The sequence below is a fragment of the Mytilus trossulus genome, chromosome 7, assembly GCF_036588685.1.
Source record: "Mytilus trossulus isolate FHL-02 chromosome 7, PNRI_Mtr1.1.1.hap1, whole genome shotgun sequence".
Classification (NCBI taxonomy): Eukaryota; Metazoa; Mollusca; class Bivalvia; order Mytilida; family Mytilidae; genus Mytilus; species Mytilus trossulus.
Genome location: NC_086379.1, coordinates 25,388,927 through 25,411,811, shown reverse-complemented (window position 1 = coordinate 25,411,811; position 22,885 = coordinate 25,388,927). Strand labels below are relative to the sequence as shown.

General features: G+C 31.7%; 1 protein-coding gene across 1 annotated transcript in view; it reads right to left on the bottom strand.

Annotated features, from left to right (window-relative positions):
* Positions 1 to 22,885, bottom strand: part of LOC134724827 (meiotic recombination protein DMC1/LIM15 homolog) — a 48,093-nt gene that overhangs the window by 17,696 nt on the left and 7,512 nt on the right. The window contains exons 2-10 of the mRNA XM_063588110.1: positions 21,720 to 21,787; positions 21,046 to 21,090; positions 15,734 to 15,784; positions 15,495 to 15,590; positions 15,160 to 15,242; positions 6,345 to 6,439; positions 5,697 to 5,769; positions 4,931 to 5,022; positions 961 to 1,034 (exon numbers count right to left, since the gene is read on the bottom strand). Coding sequence (XP_063444180.1) covers positions 961 to 1,034; positions 4,931 to 5,022; positions 5,697 to 5,769; positions 6,345 to 6,439; positions 15,160 to 15,242; positions 15,495 to 15,590; positions 15,734 to 15,784; positions 21,046 to 21,090; positions 21,720 to 21,779 — 669 coding nt within the window. The 5' untranslated portion in view covers positions 21,780 to 21,787. The remainder of the gene's footprint in view (positions 1 to 960; positions 1,035 to 4,930; positions 5,023 to 5,696; positions 5,770 to 6,344; positions 6,440 to 15,159; positions 15,243 to 15,494; positions 15,591 to 15,733; positions 15,785 to 21,045; positions 21,091 to 21,719; positions 21,788 to 22,885) is intronic.

Sequence of the window (22,885 nt, the reverse complement as noted above, 5' to 3'; positions counted from 1 at the left end):
AGAGAGAAGCTACTCTGAGACGATGGCTTCCCTGGCTACTATTACTCAAGTGGGAGATCTTCATAATAAATGTCAATAAAAACTTGTTTGTACTTATTTGTGTATTTATTTCATTCACTAACACCATGTTCACAGTTTTGTTCATGTTTTGATAATTTTTTCTTCGTAAAATATTCAAATTTTCCAATTTTCAGCATATTTTGGGTGAAATTCTCAAAAATTCTGCTTTTTAACCCCAAATCGTAATTTTTTAACCCAAAAGTCAAAATTTTGAAAAATTTTTATGAGGCTGTACAAATTCCTCACATTGAACGAAGTTCATTCCAAGTGTTTTGTACATAAAACGACGTTTTATGTAAAAAAAGTATACTAGTTTGGCTTCAATTCTTTCAAAAAAAATGTTCCCTCATTTCAAATTCTCGTAAATTCCATAAATTTCCTCCGCTTTTGACACAGTTTGGCTTCAATTCTTTCAAAAAAAATGTTCCCTCATTTCAAATTGTCGTAAATTCTGTAAATTTCCTCTGATTTTGACATGGTTTTCAACAAACGGAACCGCCATGTTTACACTTTCATCCGGGTATTCATCAAAGAAAAATAACTCATGTTTGCACTGTTTTGAGCGGGAAACATAAAAGAGGTATTCCGATCCTGGTAAAACTGGACTCATCGTCAGCTGTCTGAAGCGTGAATCCCGGTAAAACGGGACTCATCGGCGAAAGGGTTAATAAGAGGGGGAACCAGGTCAGAATGTCATACAGTCCCAATAATTTCAGGGCTGGTGTATAGTAAACCAGTCTTCATGCCAGTTTATAGAAGATACAACATTTTACAAAATTCTTATCATACATCAATGAACTTCTTTTAACTGCTTTCATTGATTTTCTCTGTCAATCAAATTCTAATGCAATTTGCACAGGATGAAAAATTTAAAACTATAAGTTCTCATGTAATACATACCAAAAGTTTAAAAACTCCTGGTTCTTCATAAAATTTAGCAGCTACAAAATCCAATAACTCATGCTGATGTTCACCTAAAATTATTAATAATCTATATCTAAAAGGTGATATATTTATTTTTTATTTGAAAAAGGAGAAAGAATATTAATTACAAATTTTCTTCTGCTTCTTGAAAATAAATTTTATATATTAACAAGGAATTATTTCATTCCAATAGGAATAGATATTATGACAATGTTTATAAGGCCACTTTTTTTTTATTAGTTGGTTTACGGATCTGCCGACCCTGTTTTTCACGATTTTGAAATAAAATAAAAACGATTTTGAAGATTTTTTTTAATTCCACCGACCTTTTTCTGTTTCAAGAAGTACAAATAAAAATAAAAACATGATTAAAAAAGATCGGAATACCCTTGGAGTGGATTCGGAAATCCCGTGCAGTTCCCTGTTCAGTCAAGGTTTCATGATGATCTAATGTGGTGAAAAGGAACCAGTTGAAAGGAGGTTCCCTGTTCAGTCAACGTTTGATCATGATTTGATGCGGTGAAAAGGAACCAGTTGAAAATGAAGGCAACTCCAAGCAAGGACCGAAGCTCATAAACTCGGCAATCAATGTTCGGGAAAGTTCGGAGAGCCGACAACATGCTTCAGAAGTTGAAATGGAGGACCAGATAATGGCAGATACGATTTTAATATTGTTGCCTTGGAGATTTTCGGTGTAAATCTAACGGTTGAACAAAATAAACATCGCAGTCATGAATAAATAATAAAAATGAAAATTATTTTTGAGATGGTTTGGGAAGTTTGGTTTAAAAGGTCGAACAACCGCTAATTTGAAACCCTGTCCTAGACAGTCAGTGAGGTTGACAGCGGGTCAACTTTGGTTCAAGTGTTGATCAGAAAGTCTGAAACCCGTCGAAAGGGGTTGTTTTAGTTTCTTGAGGATTGAGCTCCATTTGTCATTACACATATGAGGTATTAGTCCAAATAATTATGACGTCTGGCAAGGCTTTCTGGCATCCAAGATTTGTTAGACGTCACTTGCCAGACGTCACTTAAGGGAAGAATCTTTTAACTTGCTTCCAGGGATGGGTGTCTGATTAATTGGCCTTATTATATAAATACCTAAATACCATCCCACCGTACCCATTAAGATTTAATGGAACAGAGATGGGATATGGTGAACAAGATCCCAACACAAAATCAGAACATGTATTACTATAATAGAATGCCTGACAATTAAAATCACTTCGACATTTATAAAAAGGGACAATCACAGAACACTTCGAGATATAAGCTAATACTTTATTAATAGCAGTGTAAAATAGTATAAAAAGCCTAAGAAGGACATGTTTTCAACGGACAGAAAGTCACAGGACAAAAAGTCACAGGACATAAAGTCACAAATTTGATAGGACAAAAAGTCACAGGACAAAAAGTCACAATTATTTTTTTGACAATTGTTTGAATATATAGGAGAAAAATCTTGAAATATTTTCTTTTTATTACATCTATTCATTTTTAAGTGTATGACATTGTTCATAAGCTTTGTTAAATGAAAAGTTATCAAATTTTAATCATGCAAAGGGGACATTTCTTGGCACCATGAAGCCATTTAAGTACAAATTCACTTTGACATTTTGTTTTCAGAACAATTATTTGTTCATAATTGATAAACAAATTATACAACAGCACATTTTAGCACAAACATTAGACAATCACTGTATACAAGTCAATTAAAGTTTAACAATCTGTTCTATGTGAAGAAGGTGGGAGGCTGCATCACCAAACTCTACTGTTGTGACTTCCTGGTTGTGGTGTCTAACCTTAAGTTCGTCTAATCTGTTGTTGATTTCTACATACTTCTTTTAAAGGGCCACTCTCTTCCCACTGGCTACATACTGGATCATGGTCAAGGCGTTCTTATGTTACGGAAGTTTAATTTGTTGAAAGATGTTTGGATGTGGCTGCGTGGAATGTTTCTTCAGCTTGCTGTGCCATCCCTCTCGATGATTTGTTGTCCTTGATCCTTGTGTTAAGTAGTGGTTCCAAAGGTGACTGTTCTGTTCAACCCAGTATGTTGTTACATAGTCTGTAAAGGCTGTTTAGTTGTATCAATCTGACCTATGTCTGTTAGGGCATTAAAGCACACACCTTCAACCTCAGCAAAGGGTATAAGTGGAAGTACAGCGGCACAGCATACTAGTTGATGATTATTGTCGTCATCCTTGTATGGGACCTGAAGTCCACTTTCTTGTGCTTTTCTCCAGATGCATTGCGTCTAGTGGCAGAATTTCAGATGGCGACTTTGTAGTCCAGGAAGATATTGGAAGGCTGAAGTTTTAGTTGGTAGATATCTTTAAGTAAAGTCAGGAACCATGTATATACTAGTTCACTCTTGGCTGGAAATAAACTGGGTACGAGTGGATTACCATATATTATATCTGCAGCTGATAAGTATGTTATATTCTTTTGCGTACTGAAGATGAGCATACGCCCTTCTGTGTTGTCGTCTGTTAGTATGATTGATTTGATCACAGTTTGGGTAAAATGGAAGGTTCTTCTTGTGTTTGTTGTACATTGTGTTCTTGCAAGATGAAAGTTCTCCGACAATTTTTTAAGGTTACAAATTTGAATATTTTAAAATTAATCTGACTCCAATCTATTTATCATAATTTTTCTTAATTTTTTAAGTACAAATTCATTTTTTTTTTTAAATAATTCTAACTACAATCTTCTATCATAATTTATCTTTATTTCTGAGTACAAATTAAAAATAAGTCTAAGTCCAATCTATTTATCATTATTTTTCTTTATTTTTAAGTATTTCTATGATGAAAAAAGAAACATATTGCAAATAAACAAGGTATAATTAATACCTAAACAGTGTACCAAATATGTTAGGCTTTTTAAAAAAATACAGGTAAATCTTAGGTAAAATTATAATTAACCTTGATTGTTATAAAAACAAATTATTTATCAAAACACCTATTGTTATTTGCAGGTGGGAATAGAAGGAATAGTATTTTTAAAAAGTGGGAATAGAAGGAAGACACCATTGATATTTATTGAATAAATTTTAATTACAAAGTTGCTTTATATATAAGAGTTCAAGAAAAAAACAAAAACTTTGTTTTTAAAATTATTTTTTTCTTGTTTAAAGAAAAATATCTAAAAACTGAATTGTGACTTTTTGTCCTGTGAATTTTAGTCCGTGACTTTTTGTCCTGTGACTTTCTGTCCTACATTCGTTTTCAGGTACCACATATGAAGGCATATGACATGCAGAGCGCATATGGTATTTCCTCAATAAGATTGTATTTTGTTATGAGGAATTTTGTCACTCCCTGATCTAAATTTGATAAATAAATACACAGAACAAAGACAAATGCAATTGGTAAAGACACTTCCCTTTCATCAGGGACATGCTTTCATCAATCTACATTGACATTGGACTCCTTGTTACACATTAAATTTAAATTAAAACAGCAAGAATCAATACCAAATTATGAAACGATCTGCATACATGTTTAGTACAAAATGCATAATACTATCATATCTATCTATCTACCCGTCAAGGAGTGGACTCATTTTTGAGTGTATATACTCCAGCGATTATATAACTATTATATAGAGTAATGTCATTGTTGTTTCTCTCCATTTTTGGTTTAAAAAAAACAGTATTAATTCCAATTTTTATTTTTATTTATTTTTCAACCTCCTACCCTACATTTTTTCATAGTTTTTATTTTTAATTTTTTTTCGACCTCCTACCCTTCCTTTTTTAAGAAGAATCCCGTAAACCAACTAATAAAAAAAAAGTGGCCTAACAAAGTTTCCATTGGAACTTCTGTGAGGCGAAACAAATATACATTGACAGCTCAAGGTTAACTGAAAAATCTGCCAAATATCAAAAGTCTGAAGAGATTTTAATTTATGTCTATTTTTCTATTCTTTTAAATAAACTTACTTGTATAAGCTCTGGCATAAATAACATTATCTAATACAGCACTCTGGTCTAGGTTAAATCTGTCTGCAATGGTTCTCAGTCTGTCAGGACGACTTTTTGTGTGTTAAGGAAAAATTACATATGTTAATTAGATTTAAAAAGAATTCCTAAAAATATCCACAAAAAATATTTGGACAATGTACAAAATTTTGAAATCACTATAGTGATGGAGTGATTGCAGATTGCTTCATGTGAGGTCCAGTGGCAAATATATCATACATGTTCAGGGCAATCACTATTATGAAAAAAGTCATGGTGCATAAAAAGATATTCAACCAATGTTTACTTTAAATTAAATTTTGTTTTTTCTCTTTGCAGGGTTAAGTTTATACATATTTTATTGAAGTGAAAGTTGTAAATTGGATTGGTTGAAGTCCTCTTTAACAGTTGCAGCACACATGGGGAATTTCTACAAACATGTTGAGAAAGAAGTTTTTTTTGTTCATTTAGTGAATTGCAGATATTACTTATATTCTGCAGTTATTGCTTTAAAAATAAAAAGACTTCAAATGGCCTTATTTCTAAGTTCGGATTCTTTCCAACATTGGCCGCTTTATCAACCCCCATATAAGTGAAACCTTTTTTTGTGAAATTGTTCAATGCATGGTTGTCAAGCAACTAGATAGCTTACACCAACAATTAATCTAATCTTGTTCTTGTGAATATTTTTTTTTTAAATAATTTTTTCAGACACATTTCAGTAGTAATCTATAAATCTTTTGGATACAAGGTATTCTCTGTATCAATAAGAACCACTTTGCCCCCTGTATATCCATTGGCTCCAGGAAGCTGTGCTGTTACTGAAATAATAAGTACATATTTTTGTACTGATGTGAAATTGTAAAGCAAAATTATATCCGGGTGCAATTTGATCCGGAGGAAAAAATGTCACAGTAGTTGTTGTTATTTTTTTATCCGGAGGAAAATATTTAAAAAAAATATTGTCACAGACAGATGTTCTTATTTTACTTTTAAAAACATAAATTTTTAAAATTTCTAAATTATCCCAAAGAAGAACTTCCCTTCAGTGTTTTATATTACCTTTCAAGGAAAAATATTTCTTAAAACACCTCCACTTTGTTCTTTTGTCAATAGTAATTTTTCATGGATTTCTCTGACATTTTCATTCTGTTCTACATTTGTAATTTTTTTTAATCACATTTTGTTTTTATGTATGTTTCAAACTGAACAAAACATGATTGGAGCTATACTATTGCATAAGTGAAAATAGTGAGCAGCCTTTAGTTCATGTGTTGCTCTCAGACAAGTGATTTTGAAGGTGTTTTTGGTAGTCTTTATATTTTTACTCTGTATAAAACATATTAAACATGAAAAACAAATTATATTCTCAACATATAAATGATCCAACTCTTACCACACATTGTATGAGACAGCTGTGTTTTGCCTGTTCTGAATTCACCAAAAGCTTCAGTGATTGCCATGCTTTCTAATCCTCCTCCACAAAGTTTACTGAAAGCAAATTTCTTCTAATAAATCTTAAATAGCAATTTGAAATTAATCATGCGTGTAAATGGTATAAGGAATAAAAGGTGTATTTCAACTAAATAGTATTTTCTACTGCAGCAGGTTTATCTAATACAGAAACATAATGCTAAGCTACTAAGGAGAGTGGCAAGTGTTTGGAGTATGTATCTATTAAAATTCATTGTGTTAAATCTGTTCAATAGACTATTTAAATGCAGCATCATGGCTTTTAGTTTTTTTACTATATGGGCAGGAATTCACTAGTGAAATTTTAGGGTCAATAGTGTTTATCCAATTAAAAAATAAAGAAATCATGCAAATATGGAGAATAAACATTGTTTAAATAGCAAAGTGGGTTAGTCTTTATTGCCACATGCAAAAAAAATGGATCCAATTAAAAAAAAATTAAAAAAATCAGCACTTGTTATGTGCTGGCAGTTGAAAACTGTAGACAAAAAGTGTGACATTTCTGCAGTGGCAAAACCCCTAGTCATATTTAGAATATGCCTGAAGAATTGTTCTACTATAATAGTTGAAAATCAACTGCAAAATGATCGGTCTATCATTTAGAAACCCCATTTTGTACAGAATCCGATTATTGCTGCAAATAAAATACGTTTGAAAATGGACAAGTGCATGTAACTTTTCGGGTCAACAAATGTTACATGCACCTTTTCATTAGCTGATTAGCTTTGGAAGCAAGTTATTGGTCCAGCATGGCAAATTTTGAAAGGTGTCAACAATGGTTACAATTTGGATTTCATGATTTTTATCAATCAACTGAAGTTTGAAAAATATAGAAGGTAAGAAAATTTATTTCATTTTCGTGTCAATACTGCCCAATAATACTCATCTTTTTATAACAGTTGTATACTTTTTATAGTAAGCATTAACATAACTATTTTTTTCAAATTTCAACCCACTGATAATTACATTAAAATGTGGCTTTGTCATCTTTCACACTTGGCATCTACCAGTGATCAAGCAGATGATAAGAGAGTGGGACCAGGTTAATTTTGACCTCACAATGAAGTGTTACATGCACTTTTTGTGTAAATTAGGTTCTTTGATAATGATGTGTGACTTGCTTTGCAATTTTGTCAAAAAATATAAGTTTATCTTGTATTTAAACAGGTTTGACCCTTACGATATTCATTTTATTGCTGGAGAGATTTCTGTACATAACATTGACACGAAAATATTTACCAAGGAAAGGTGTCTATGATACATGCAAAAGCTTTTTTTTGTACGGTTTGCCTTATCAATCTAATTTTTTACATGAAATACCACAGATTAATTGCCAATTTGATTAACTAGTACTTGTATTCATTCTCAGCATTATAAAGATAACTGGCCACTTAATTTGAAAACATAAAATGTAACATTGACACCAGAATAAAAACAATATTACTTTATTACACTTAAAGCATAACTGGCCAGTGCATAATATTAAATCAAATGTAAATTTATGCTGAATTTTTAACAGAGAAGTTGTTGATCTTTCTTGATTTCTAGACTTTACAATATTTACTTGTAATTCTTATCGTTTAAAGGCATGTAACATTGACACATCTTCTGCGTCCAGGTTACATGCTACAACCTAATAAATGTGCATACAATTATTCAATCAATAAAATCTTGTTGAAATTTAAAATTTGCTTCATTAAAATGATATTAAAGAAATAAATGAGTTTTAATCATTTGTGTTTATTTTTTTCCTGATTGACTAGCAATTTTTCCTCATCATTTGTTGGTGTTCCTGTCAATGTTACATACATAACCCAGAATTATAATGTTTTTAAAGCATTGATTTCCAAACCTCTGTTATGAGCTTTAAAATGAGTTTATCTGAGTTTATAAATGACTAACATCTGAAATATTGTCATCACACAATTTCTTTGATGCTCCTATGATAACTTTATGAGTAACATGGACTACGATTTTTGTATCAGGTCTTTTTTGTGTTACATGAGAAGATTTTACTGTGTTGAAATCAACAGTTAATCTAATTTTTAATATACAAAGTTATTATTATGATACTTATTTTAAAAAATAATGTATAAAGTAAACCCAAATTAAACTTTTTTTTCATTAAGAAATTGTGTATGTAACATTGACAGAGTCTATTATTTAGACTTTCACATGTTCAGGCCAGTGTTACATGCGTAAACAAAACTTACTGCCATATGGAGCTATCATCTTATTTTTTATTTTACAAAATTAAAGCGTTTTTATGTTTTCCTGTTTAATTTGTCTTTTAACACTAGTTAGTAACATTGACAACAATATTTTGTGTCCAGATTTTTTTATGTTACATGCAAAGGTATTACTTCCTTAAAGTCAGACATTTATATAACATTTTATAACCTAAATGATTAATTAGATATTACTGGGCAGCATTTATATTATTTCTCCAAAGTTGACTATTAAGCACACCACTTTCATCTTCTGGTCTTCATGTATGTAACATTGACATACAACCTTTTACTTTCTGTCAATGTTACATGCATGAACAGAACTGATAACATTTACTAACTCCTTTGCTCTATTAAGAGATTATTGATAATTTAACTTGTTTTACCACCATCAAACTTCATCTTTATTTCTAAATTTAGACATTCTTTTTAGAAGTGTATTTTCTGCATTGACAACAAAATTGGTGTCGGTCTTGAAAATTTACATGCAATTTTTAATAAAAAAAATCTACAGGCAATATAAACCTAAAAAGGAAAAAGTTGATCAGCAATAAATGTGATGAAGAAAACTCTCAGGAAGATGCTGCAAAAAGATACTGTCCCTGTCAACCAGTCAGATGGTGATGTCCCTGGCAGCTAGACAGATGGTGATGTCCCTGTCAGCCTGGAAGATAGTGATGTAAATATCAGTCAATCAGTTAGTTGGTGATGTTCCTGTCAGTCAGTCAGTCTGTGATGTTCTTGTAATCCAGTCAGAGGGTAATGTCCCTGTCAGCCAACAGATGGTGATGTCCTAGTCAGCCTGGCAGATGGGGATGTTCATATTAGTCAGTCAGTTGGTGATGTTCCTGTCAGCCAGTCAGATGGTGATGTCCCTGTCAGCCAGTCAGATGGTGATGTCCCTGTCAGCCAGTCAGATGGTGATATCCCTTTCAGCCTGTCAAATGGTGATAACCCTAGCTATCAGCCTGGCAGATTATGATGTCTGTGTTAGCCAGTCTGATAAGGTCCCTATTAGTGAGTCAGGTGGTGACGGTCCTTTAAGCCAGTCAGATAGTAGTGTTTGTCTGTGTCAGAAAACCAGATGATGGTGACTGTGTATGCAGACATACTAGTGATCTCCAATTTGACCATTCTACAGCAGTGTAGAAGATAGTTATTTCAAAATCTTGTTTATTTATCCCTTTTCAATCACCAGTCAACACATGTATCATGTGTATTTACTGATGCTCATTATAGAAATCATGAGAAATTCCATTTGTAACATATTTTTTTAAATTGTTATGCCAATAATTGACATTCCAGAATATCTTTTGCATTATAAGAGGTTCAGGCTCCTTCTGATTTCAAAATAATAATAATAAACTCATCATGGATACCAGAATTGAAATTTTGTAGGCCAGAAACGCTTTTCGTTTACAAAAGACTCTTCAGTGACGCTAATTATAAAACAACAAAGTAAAAGAAGGCCAAATAAAGTTGAAAACAGGACTATGGTCTAGTGGGTGTTGGTTTTCTCTTCTGAATTGTTTTACACTGGTCATTATGGGGCCCTTTAAATTGTGGCTTCCTGTAGTTTAGGTAACAAGTTTTCAAGATGAAATGGCATTGAAAAAACGAAACAAGATATTTGAGAGTTTCTATATTATTGTAAATTTTATAATCTATGCATGGATTTTGGTTCTGATTAAGGGTAGATTAATTGGTTTTTTTTCAGATAGATAGTTGAAAATGTTGGAGACAGAAAACAAGAAACAAGAAACTTGTTTTGAATGTTTGAAATAAAATTTATTGTTTAAACCTTAAAAAGTTATCATAAATGTAAGATTTACCAGCAGAAATAAAACGAGATATTGGGTAATATGTCTATCAGACAACAACCTCAAAGATGAAACCCAAATTGTTCTTTATAGAAGTTATGTAAACGATTGAAAATAAGATTCTCAATAAATGCAGCTGTATCAACCTCTCGTAGATTTGTCCATATTTTGTCTTGGTTTTTCATACTATTAATTTTAAGTGTAACTGTGTCACATGAATGAGGGATACATGTAATCATTTTGTACCCTTACTTTGTCAGTATTAGTTATTGAGTAAGAAACTTGTGGATGCTGATGGTTGTGTGGTTGTCTTCTTATCAATCTCATCCCTGTGCATAAAAAAACGGGTTGCTTAAACTTACTGATATAAAAATGTTTCATGTTGTGGAAATTTTGGATGACTCCTTCATCAATTGATCTATCTTTGGTCTTAATTTGATTTTTCTGGTTATTTTGACATTTGAATATCTTTTAATTTAGCCTTCCATAGTGTACCACCATGAACAAGCATAACTACTGGTATAATTAAAAAATATGTCTGCTGTCTGAAATGTAGGTGAATGGTTTTGGTATTAACCACTATTTAAATAATATCATATATGAGAAATGTGGCAGTATAATTGTATAATTTACATTCAGATGGTTGTTTGGAGGCTTTTTATATCTTTTAAGGTCAATTCTGGCATGGTTCATTATTCATATATTTTGTGTCCACGTTACATGCAACATTTAAGTCACTATTTTATGACAGAAATGAGATAATTGCAAAAATATTAATACAATTTTTTAATGTGAGGGTAACACAATGAAAAAGAGCCTTTACATGTTCAGAAAGAAAATGATTCTTACTGTATTTATCTCTTAAACATTGCATGTAACATTGACAGAAAAGTAGAGGAAACTTGTTTTCACAAAATTTCTGAAAGAAATGAAAATATACATTTTAGAGTTTTGATGATAGACAATGTTTTGTGATCAATATATATGATATTGAATGTTGAATAAGTTAAGGAATCATTAATCTCAATTTGGAAAAAGTGTCCATGTTACATGCTCCAAATTCATTATTTGCATTGGTAATCCCAACTGACGCAAGTTTGAAAATGATTTTTTGGTTACAAATAGAAGGACACCATTTGTAGCAATAATTTGTAAAAAATTTAGAAGCTTATAATGATTTTTATTTTTTTCTTACAATGTCACACTAAAGTAGCATTAGTGAATTCCTGCCCATATATGTATTGCTGTACAAGAGATTTGGTAATGTCATTTGACACACGACCAATATATTGTAAACCTGAACTTATTTTTTGCAGATACTCAATTTGTGTTTAGCCTGGTCTATCCAATTTCTCAAATTTACTTGATGTAGTTAAGTCAGGAAAAATCCAAGTTTTAATTATTCACAACATTTTTCTACTCTCAAAAATAAATCACTTGCAATATTTTAATAGATGGTTACAGTATAATCAATGTTGCAAAGTTAGACAAAGATTTAATTTTCTATTGTAATTGCAATAACATCTACCAATTTTTTTATTACATCCATTGCAATTTTTTTTTATAGAACAATAATATTTTGTTTGCTCTTGTACAAGGTCAAATAAAATAATCATGTGTGTTTCCTATATTACATCTTTGAAAAAAAAAAAAAGGGAAAGTAGGTAGGTAAGAATTTTTTTTAATTTACATTTTTTTACATTGAGTCTATGGCAGAGTTCGCAAAAATGGTCGGTCTTACCGGTCCTGTCGGTCAAAATCAGACTCGGACCAGTATTTTGAAAGCTGGTGACGGTCCTGATAACCAATGTAAAAATGTCTGTTGCAGTTCCTTTTCTATCGGTAATTAGTTGTACCGCAACTAATTCCAATACGTATTTACTTCGGTCATAAGATGTATCTGCTGGTAATTTCCGGTACTGGTTTCCTATTATAAACAAAGGGAAACCTACGAAAACCAAAGCTCAGATCAACACCTGGCCTGCTAAATTTGTTCATTTAGCTATCCCAAGCAACAAATCAGTGATTGAACCCTTCCATAGGGATAACAAATACAGAGAAAGTGATTCAGATGATGAAATGAAAAGTGAAGATGACTTTAAATAAGATCAATCAGGAGAAAAGAAATTGGTTATTCATTGCTTATTTGCCGGTGGCTGAGAAAAATAAAACAAATAAAAATTAAGTTATTTTCCATAAAATATGTTATTATTTTTATTTCAGGATAAAAACCAGATGCTCCGCAGGGCGTAGCTTTATACGACCGCAGAGGTTGAACCCTGAACGGTTGGGGCAAGTATGGACACAACATTCAAGCTGGATTCCGCTCTAAATTTGGATTGTGATTAAATAGTTGACACAGCATAGGTTTCTGACACAGAATGAATGTATTCAAATGAACTTAAAATTTTTGTTTTCTCTTAGAGCAATTCACTATGCTTTTGAATATTAATCCTCTCAAAAAAATGTTTGAAGAAATTTTCTTTTTATTTATGAAATTTCAAATGAGAAAAATTGAACCCAATTTTTTAATCACATCCCCCTTTCCCTTATTCCAAAACTAATTTCAATTAAAATATTCTAATGGAGTTTGCAACAATTACTACTCATTTAAATAAATCATAAAATATTAAGATGTAAAAAAAACTGCTTGTTATCACTGAATGGTAAAGATTATTTAAATTTATCAGTTGGTAGTAAAAAGTGAATATACATTGTATATTGTATATAACAAAGATTTAAGTTGATTCTGGACAAAGAAAGATAACTCCAATTAAAAAAAATCCTGCAGATATTTCTTGCTTACTATACTGGACAAAGAAAGATAACTCTTAATTAAAAAAAAATTTGCTATTTCACAATATTGTGAAATTAGATATTTCTTGCCATTGCACAATACTGTGCAATTGAAAAGACTTGCTATTGCACAATACTAAATACAATAATTTTAGATCCTGATTTGGACCAACTTGAAAACTGGGCCCATAATCAAAAATCTAAGTACATGTTTAGATTCAGCATATCAAAGAGGCCCAAGAATTTAATTTTTGTTAAAATCAAACTTAGTTTAATTTTGGACCCTTTGCACTTTAATTTAGACCAATTTTAAAACTGGACCAAAAATTAAGAATCTACATACACAGTTAGATTTGGCATATCAAAGAACCCCAATTATTCAATTTTTGATGAAATCAAACAATGTTTAATTTTGGACCTCGATTTGGGCCAACTTGAAAACTGGGCCAATAATCAAAAATCTAAGTACATTTTTAGATTCAGCATATCAAAGAACCCAAAGGTTTCAATTTTTGTTAAAATCAAACTAAGTTTAATTTTGGACCCTTTGGACCTTAATTTAGACCAATTTGAAAACGGGACCGAAAATTAAGAATCTACATACACAGTTAGATTCGGCATATTAAAGAACCCCAATTATTCAATTTTGATGAAATCAAACAAAGTTTAATTTTGGACCCTTTGGGCCCCTTTTTCCTTAACTGTAGGGACCAAAACTCCCAAAATCAATACCAACCTTCCTTTTATAGTCATAAACCTTGTGTTTAAATTTCATAGATTTCTATTTACTTATACTAACGCTATGGTGCGAAAACCAAGAAAAATGCTTATTTGGGTCCCTTTTTGGCCCCTAATTCCTAAACTGTTGGGACCGAAACTCCCAAAATCAATACCAACCTTCCTTTTGTGGTCATAAACATTGTGTTTAAATTTCATTGATTTCTATTTACTTTAACTAAAGTTATTGTGCGAAAACCAAGAATAATGCTTATTTGGGCCCTTTTTTGGCCCCTAATTCCTAAACTGTTGAAACCAAAACTCCCAAAATCAATCCCAACCTTTCTTTTGTGGTCATAAACCTTGTGTCAAAATTTCATAGATTTCTATTAACTTAAACTAAAGTTATAGTGCGAAAACCAAGAAAATGCTTATTTGGGCCCTTTTTGGCCCCTAATTCCTAAAATGTTGGGACCAAAACTCCCAAAATCAATACCAGCCTTCCTTTTATGGTCATAAACCTTGTGTTAAAATTTCATAGATTTCTATTCACTTTTACTAAAGTTAGAGTGCGAAAACTAAAAGTATTCGGACGACGACGACGACGACGACGACGACGACGACGACGCCAACATGATAGCAATATACGACGAAAATTTTTTCAAAATTTGCGGTCGTATAATGACAGATTTTTTTAGGACTGGCTAATATTTTGTAGGACTGACAAATAATCTTGCTTTATCACAAACTCTGCTATGGGAGAAAAATTCTGACATTATAAACAATGATTATTGGAAAATTACCCAAAAAACTTTAAGGTAGGCTATTTCTTAAAATATAGGGTACTACCCCATAGGTAGGGAAAAAGGTAAACTCTTACTTTTTTATTTGGCCTAAACATCTATGCAGTGATTTGTTATGAAATAATTATTTCCTCTATTACATAAATTGTCAGAAGTGAAAATTTGTAAAAAAATTATAAATAATTTTGACCCTAGATATTCTCTTGATTTGTAGGGACCCACCTGATATTTACATGCAACATGTGCAAACAATTCTTTAATCAACTTCTAATCTAAGTTTTGTATAATGTATATAAATATAAAAGATTTTTCTTTGCTGTACACATAACGATATAGAAATAAACAATGTTAGTATAACTAAAAAAACTAATTACTCTAATTCTATGCTTCCGGTCGTTATTCTGAAGACAGCTTTTCTTTTATCTGAATACTCTAAAGCTGTCAAAAAACCTGGATCCTGGAAATACAAGAATGAAATGAGGCATCTGCTACTGAAATTTAAAAAAAAAATCTCATTCATCATTAAACTGCTGGACTTAGAAATACTAATTTTTGACTTTTTCAACTGGACCATAACTCACTCCTTTGAAAATTAATGCCAGACTTTAATCTTTTTCCGGTGTAAATATGTTCCCTTCTTATATATATTTTATTCTAAAAACGGGTAGAACTAGTTATATTAGGATGATTACAGTAGATTAATACATACACAGAGCTTATTTGCAGCTTCTTTGATTTTTTCCATTTTTGCTTCAGAAATTCCTTTTACAGCACAAAGTCTTTTCTTTGTGGTCATTTGGATTCCCTGTAATAATACAATTTTTCATATTTTATGGTTAAAATTTCAAAAAAGTATGAACAGAAAAAAGGTATAATATAATACACTTGCTTTGTTTGAGATTTGATAATAAATAACGAAGTAGTACTTAAAGTTTATACAATACATGCCTTTATGGTACATATTCCCACTTGCTTCAGTTTCTTTATGTCAGCTACATTCTATAAATTAAAAAAATAATTAAATGATGCAAATTATAAATGACACAAAGTTTGAATGGGATTTCCTTGCTGCTTTGAAGACTCATTGTTGGTTGTGGGCTGTGGTTTGCAATCTGAGCGGGTTGATGTATCTGTGGCAGTTAGGATTATCATGTCATTGTTATTTCCCTTGTTTAAACTATAAATTTCATATTTCAGTGTTAAATAATTTACATGAAGCTTATTAAGTATATATTTGTTAAATTGCATAGCTTTTGCTATTTGAATTCATTGATTAAAGATATTTATTTATATTGTAAAGTTTAATATTTGCATCGTTGCAAAATCTTTGGTTACCTTCTGCGAGGAAACTTATGATTTATATAAATGGGTTTAGATTGTTATGTTGAATCCTCTGAGGACTGACTTTCAGTCCAACCAAAGAAAGCCAAGCTTCCCAACCATCGTTTAGGTTAGTGCATTTACTACATGCCTCCTAAGCAGGGCTTCCAAAAATTTTCTGAGCCAGCTGGACATTTCATATCTGATCCGAATTTTAATCCCTAAGACAAAGTCACAAAAGGCAATTATGGTAATCAGATGGCCATCCCATTGACATTAAATTAAAATCGATATTAAACTTTACTTTGATATGAATTTGATGTTGAAGTCTGTTCTGACATAAAATGTTAAAATTGACATTGCATCATTCAAAGTGTGCACATCAACGTGCTCATATCTGCATTAGACTCTTTATTTGTGCAAAATGAAGTTGTCTAGAACTTTATTTTCGTTTTTAAAGTCAAATTTTTCAAAACCGGATGTTGACTTGACAATGGTAAAACATGGACCATAAACGGATACGTAAAATCCATGTACGTTAACATAGAACTACTGAGAGAAGAAGCTCTTTCCATGTAATTTCTTCAACAAAACACTTGAAATGAACATAAGATACAGGCATTAATGATAGTTTTAGCATTTTTGAAGAAATGTAGGATGCATAATTGAATTTCCCACCTTTGCACATGCGCACACGTGTTCTTGTTCATACAACGTAGTTCTGAAGATTTTTCATTTAAAACCTTTTTAAATGATTTATCAAATCATGTTTATAAATGTATTTATTATATATTTTAAATCAATTAGATACAAGCTGCTGAAATGTACGAAAATAATTGGGAATGGACCGATTAATTTATACAATGTCCGGTACTGAAAATAGTTTACCTGTCAACTGAACAGGTAGTTTTCAGCTGTCCAACAACTAATTAGCCTTGATTAAAATTAGAAAGTACTAAAGTAGGGGTTGTTTTGATAGTAATTAATCATCATGTCACTTTTATGACCGGAAATGTATGGCTGTTAAAGGCAAAATGTTGGGTCAAAAAGATCGTGAATTTATATGTTAAAATGACCGAAAAATCCTTTGAAACTAAAAAGTATATGACCGTTTCATGCTTTGCCCAGCCGGTCTTTTACCGGACATTATACAAATGACCGGAATATATGACCGTTTTTGAAGCCTTGCTCCTAAGTACCTTTAACTTGAACTTATTGAATGCTCCATTTCTACTTACCTTTGGCATATCATGATAAAAGTTGTACTTTGTTGATTAAATTATATATTGTTTTCAGTTTTTGGTTTGCATTTACTTAAATATATTATAGTCATTAGTGCATCACATTTGGCATCAGTCATTTCCGTTCACATAGAATTAGCTGTTGCCCTCATCCCCGAATCTCCAGCAGAGTTGTTCCTGCTACATATCTTTGACACAAACCCCAATTTCCTTTCTAATAATTCACATTGAAAAAAGGTTTGGAATATATTGGTTCCATTCCTTAATCTGTTTTACTAAATGACTAAAGCAGAGAATAATAATAAAAAAAATCCATATAAATTCCATGAGGCCTAAATTAAAATATTGTTTGTTTGCCCTTTTCCGACCCTATGTTTTGAAACAGGGTAGGTAGGTAGGTAAAATATTTTTATTTTTTTTCCCAAAAAAAAAAACTTAGCTCGGTATATTATTTGTCATGGGTAGGTAGGTAGGTAAAATATTTTATTTTATAGATCTATACGAAATCTGCATAATGTCATTTTTGTCCGTTTTGTTTTTGCAAATAAGTTTTCCACTGGGACTAATAGTTTTGAAAAAAAAAATATATAAGAGATAACTTTGTACTGGTAAGATAATGTCCGGGCAGACATATATTACTAGACGAAAAAGTCCCTAGAGTGTTACAAATTTCGTGTGCACCTTTGTTTCCAATAAAAATGCTACAAGACTTATAACTCAATTGTCACGTATTTTGCATCACATTTATAAATTATCTGTTTGGAAAACTTGGCGATTTTACTGCCAGATATTCTCCACTTTACAGGGTTTTGTCACTTTTGGTTTATATCAGATATAAATGATATAGCGGCATCGTTAACATACTCATTCTGATATGCGGATCACAAAAGGCCATCCCTACATAGAATACAACATCCGTTTACAAATTAGTTTGTACACACGTTAATAATTTTGTATCAAACGAACTTTTTTGTAAATGAACCCTACTTTAAGTTTAAAGGTAGAGTAACGTACTTCATATCATGATTTCAGAAAGCATTGAACATTGATTTCAAACAAATGCTTTGAAACTTCAAATGCAAGAGTTCATGTCAAACGCTCAGGTGATACCAAACGGACTGGACCTTATACTTAAAGTTAAACCTGAGGATTCCGGTAAAAAAGTTTTGAGCGGGAAATACAAATATAAGATTTTTTGATAGGAACAAAAAAATAAAATCAAATAAAATCTTGCTGGTAAATACAATTAAAAGATTTTCAGGCGGAAGGAATTGATAGGGTCGGCCTGTATAAAAGGGCAAACAAACAATATTTTAATTTGAGCCTGACGAACGAAACTTCATAACATATTTTATGAGGCACCTTTACTGTTTACATCCGTTTCAAACATTGAACTGTGATATTAGCAGTAAAATCTTTCTACCTCAATCGTCTTTTGTGATTACAAAATACTTGTACACATGAGAAAGACCGAGATGTAGTTTGGGTTTGTTTTTTCTAAAAAAAAACTAGTAATTACGATGCGAAATATGTTCTAGTTACCCCCCTTTGGCCGATCATTTGATATTCTCGCATAACTGATTTTGAATTGTGTTCACTCCACCTTTAGTTTTAAAGTGAATTCTTTTTCCTAGTCATTACATTAGAATACGTTAGAGTAATCAGATCGAAATTTACCCACCCGCCCTCTCCTTTTTTTTTTTTTTTTTTTTTTTTTTTTTTTTTTTTTTTTTTTTTTTTTTTTTTTTTTTTTTTTTTTTAGAGATCTGCCAAATTACGCGATCTGCCAAATTACGCGATATTCAATCGTTGGTAGGGAAATTAAATTTTATGGCGAGCTGTGTTAGACCTGGACGTATATTTATGAGCAGGTTGCTCAATTGGCTTAGATCAGCTTACGATCAAACTGGTTATATTGTAGTGCCTAGTTATGTTCAAAATGATATATTGTGGTGGGTCAATTTTCTACCTCATTACAACGGCATATCAATGATGATGATAGAGGAATGGTCGATACCGGACGAAGTTTTTTCTTCTGACGCTTGCTTGTCGGGTTGCGGTGGTTGGTTTGGTGGAAAATTCTTTCATCAAGTTTTTCCAGAATTTATTATGGAGTCTAATCTACATATAAACTGTCTCGAGTTATTATCTATTATAGTATGTTTAAAGTTGTGGGCGCAGTGCTTCAGGGGAAAGAGAATTCGTATTTTGTGCGATAACATTACTTCTGTTACTGTAATTAACACTGGTAAGTCCAGAGATACCTTTTTACAGTGTTGTCTGAGAGAACTTTGCTACATTGCTGCTATATACGAATTTGAGATTAGGGCTGTTCATTTAGCAGGAACTGACAATAGGTTACCTGATTATTTATCGAGATGGCATACTTCGGATAAATTTGCTGCATTGTTCTATAATGCGGTATCAGGTTCATTAGAAGAGTTTAGTGCGGAAGAGCATTTGTTTAAATTTTCGCATAAGTGGTAATTACGTTGATAAAGTTTATATTTGAACAAGCATTGGACAGCCAATAAAAGAAATTTTTGAATGCTTTTCAGATTTAGAATTATTACAGTTAAAAGAGGATGTTAAAGTTTCTACTAGAGCAGCATATGCGCTAGGATCGAAGAAAAACTTATTAGTGCAATGGAGAGCCTTTTTACTATTTTGCACGTACTTTAATATGAGTTTTATTCCTGCAAATTTGGATACTATTTGTTGTTATGCACAATTTCTCAGTCGGTCTTTTAAATCTGTAGAATCTATTAAGAATTATATTAATGGTGTAAAAGTTATGCATTTAATGTTGGATTGCTCTTTTCCACACTTAGACAGTTTTGTTTATAAATTACTGCTTAAAGGATTGTCACGAACCAAGTCACATATGCCACGTAGAGCTTTACCCATTTCACCAGATATTTTATTAGAGATGGTGGAACATTTTAATTTAGAAAATGGTTCTGATTGTGTATATTGGTGTCTTTTTTTGTTTGCCTTTTTCTTGATGTCCAGGAAATCTAACTTAGTTCCAGATTCTTGTTCTCAATTTGACAAGAATAAGCAATTGACCAGAGGTAAAGTCTTTGTTGTTAACGATATTGCTATAGTTGTTTTTGAATGGACTAAGACTATTCAACATGGGGAAAGAAGATTAAAGATTCCGTTGGTTAAAATCCCTGGCTCTGTTTTTTTTTTTTTTTTTTTTTTGTCAAATTTCTAGTTTATTTATTTTATTTTATTTTTGCATTTTATGCATCAGTAACTTATGTGGCGGATATTTAATTTTTGTGGCCCGCCTTAATTTATATTATTCTAGTTTAACTGAATAAGTATTAATATTTGTATATGTATTGGTAATTGTTCTTTATATTATTGTAATTCATGTATGTAAAGATTTATGTTTTCGGCCAAATAAATTTATATTATTATTACAGTCTTTTATGAAGCCAAGAAGTAATTAACCCAGATAAGAAAAATTACCTCTTCTTGAAATTCACAGTAGCAAAACTAGTTTGGAGACCATCTAAATATGTTTTGACTATAGGATGAATGTAAAATCACATGAAATTTCTGATATTGTGATACTAGTACACATTATTGTTCTTGTACAAATGCAACTTTAAACTTTTCTATACATTTTCCAACTGGTAACCTCCTGAATTAACAGGAATTAAATGACTTATATAAGTTAAAACTTACAATTCCATGATTCTGCAGAAGATCTATGTCCTGGAATAGTGATTCCTGAAATAGTAAATGATTAACAACATGAACACTCCCCTCAACTGGCACGTACTACCTATCATTCTGAAAGAAGTAGGAAGCTGAAGAACATAATTTTAATTGAAACTGTCTTCTGGCATGTTATAACCTGTACTGTTACTGAGACTGTAGATTTTCTCTACATTTTCAGCTCAACCACTAGAGTGCACTCCTTATATAAATATTTATATATGCAAAAATATGTATAAATGTAACATCACTTAGGTCTGAAGGTGAAAAATACTGATCACATCTATCAGCTGAGTGAGCTTGCCTTGTCATTTGCATCTCATTTTATGTTAATCTGTCCTTGAAATCAGCTCAATAGACTACTACTATACTTGCACAAATACTCCTCAATACAAAGTTGTGCACCTGCTATTTCATTTTTTGACACAAACAATTATGACATTAGGAATTTCTTATAACAAAACATGTTAAATGTAAATCATTTGTAGGTACAGTAGCAGCCAACACTCTTCATAAATTATATTGTTATTCCAATAAAAGTAAATGAAGAGACTGGACTACAGTTTGCAGAGAGAGTATTCAGTAAATAATACGGTTAAACTAATTTCAAAGAGTTGTTACTAAAATGCAAGGAGCCATACCTCTTCATCATCTTCATTCACAACTAACTCTTCTTCAACAACCTGGTCTTCCTGCTGCATGATTTGCTCTATAAAAAAAAAATCAAGATTTTTTCAAAATCACTTCAATATACAGCATTATAATTATCACTGATTTCTAATCACTATCGATGTCACCAAACAAATTAACAATGACCATAACTGGACACTTCAATGACTTCATCAATGAGTTTATTCCAAAACATCTATCTGACAGTAGATGGACTGGTCAATGATGAGTGCACCCTTTTGACTCCGTCCAGTCAAGTGAAATAAATCAATACATAATTTAAAAGCAATGTAAGGGAGGTAATTCAAATCATTGTAATTATTGTAGTTTAAATTTCTGTTTATTGTAATCAAACAAAACAAATTTTATAGCCTCAAATTACAAATTACTTCCCCTTGTCAATCGTAGACTGGTTCTATACTGAACAAAATTGGCTTTTGCCAATGCAAAGCAGTGGCGGATCCAGGTGGGGTTGAGGGTTGGAACCCCCTTTTTTGGACCATCAATGCATTTGAATCAGGACATGCGGTTAGAAATCCCCCCTTTTAAAAATGACTGGATCTGCCCCTGCAAAGCGGTTTAAGTAATTTTCGTATAAAATAATTTGGGATGTCAAAAGTAACAAGCTTTACAACAATATAATTAAAAGATTTTAAAACCTCAAGGTCCTTAGATTACTCACATTACGCACAGGTAAATTGCTCTTTCTGTTAGCTCTCTATTGTAAATTAAAATTTATGTCCCTCATGACAATTATAAAAAGATCTGTAATTATGGAGTCAATTACGGGAATGGCAAATAGACTATTGAATGATACACCCGCCCCCCCCCCCCCCCCCCCCCTTTCCCTTTTTTGCCCCTTAATGGCCTTATTCTTAAACGGTTTGAGCCATAACCCAAAAACCAATGATGAATCCCAACAGTATCTGACCAGTCTGTTTGCTTAATAACATGTTTGCCCTAAGTTTGTTCGCCCTACTACGAAAATATTAATATTCGGGGCATTGAAGTTGAATAAACTTATTTAGATATTTCATTGGTATATATTCTTGAAATTTATGGAAACTTGAAAATATTTAAAAGTTTATGGCTTGTTTAGGATCATTTAATTATTTGGGTCACTGATTATTGTGATACT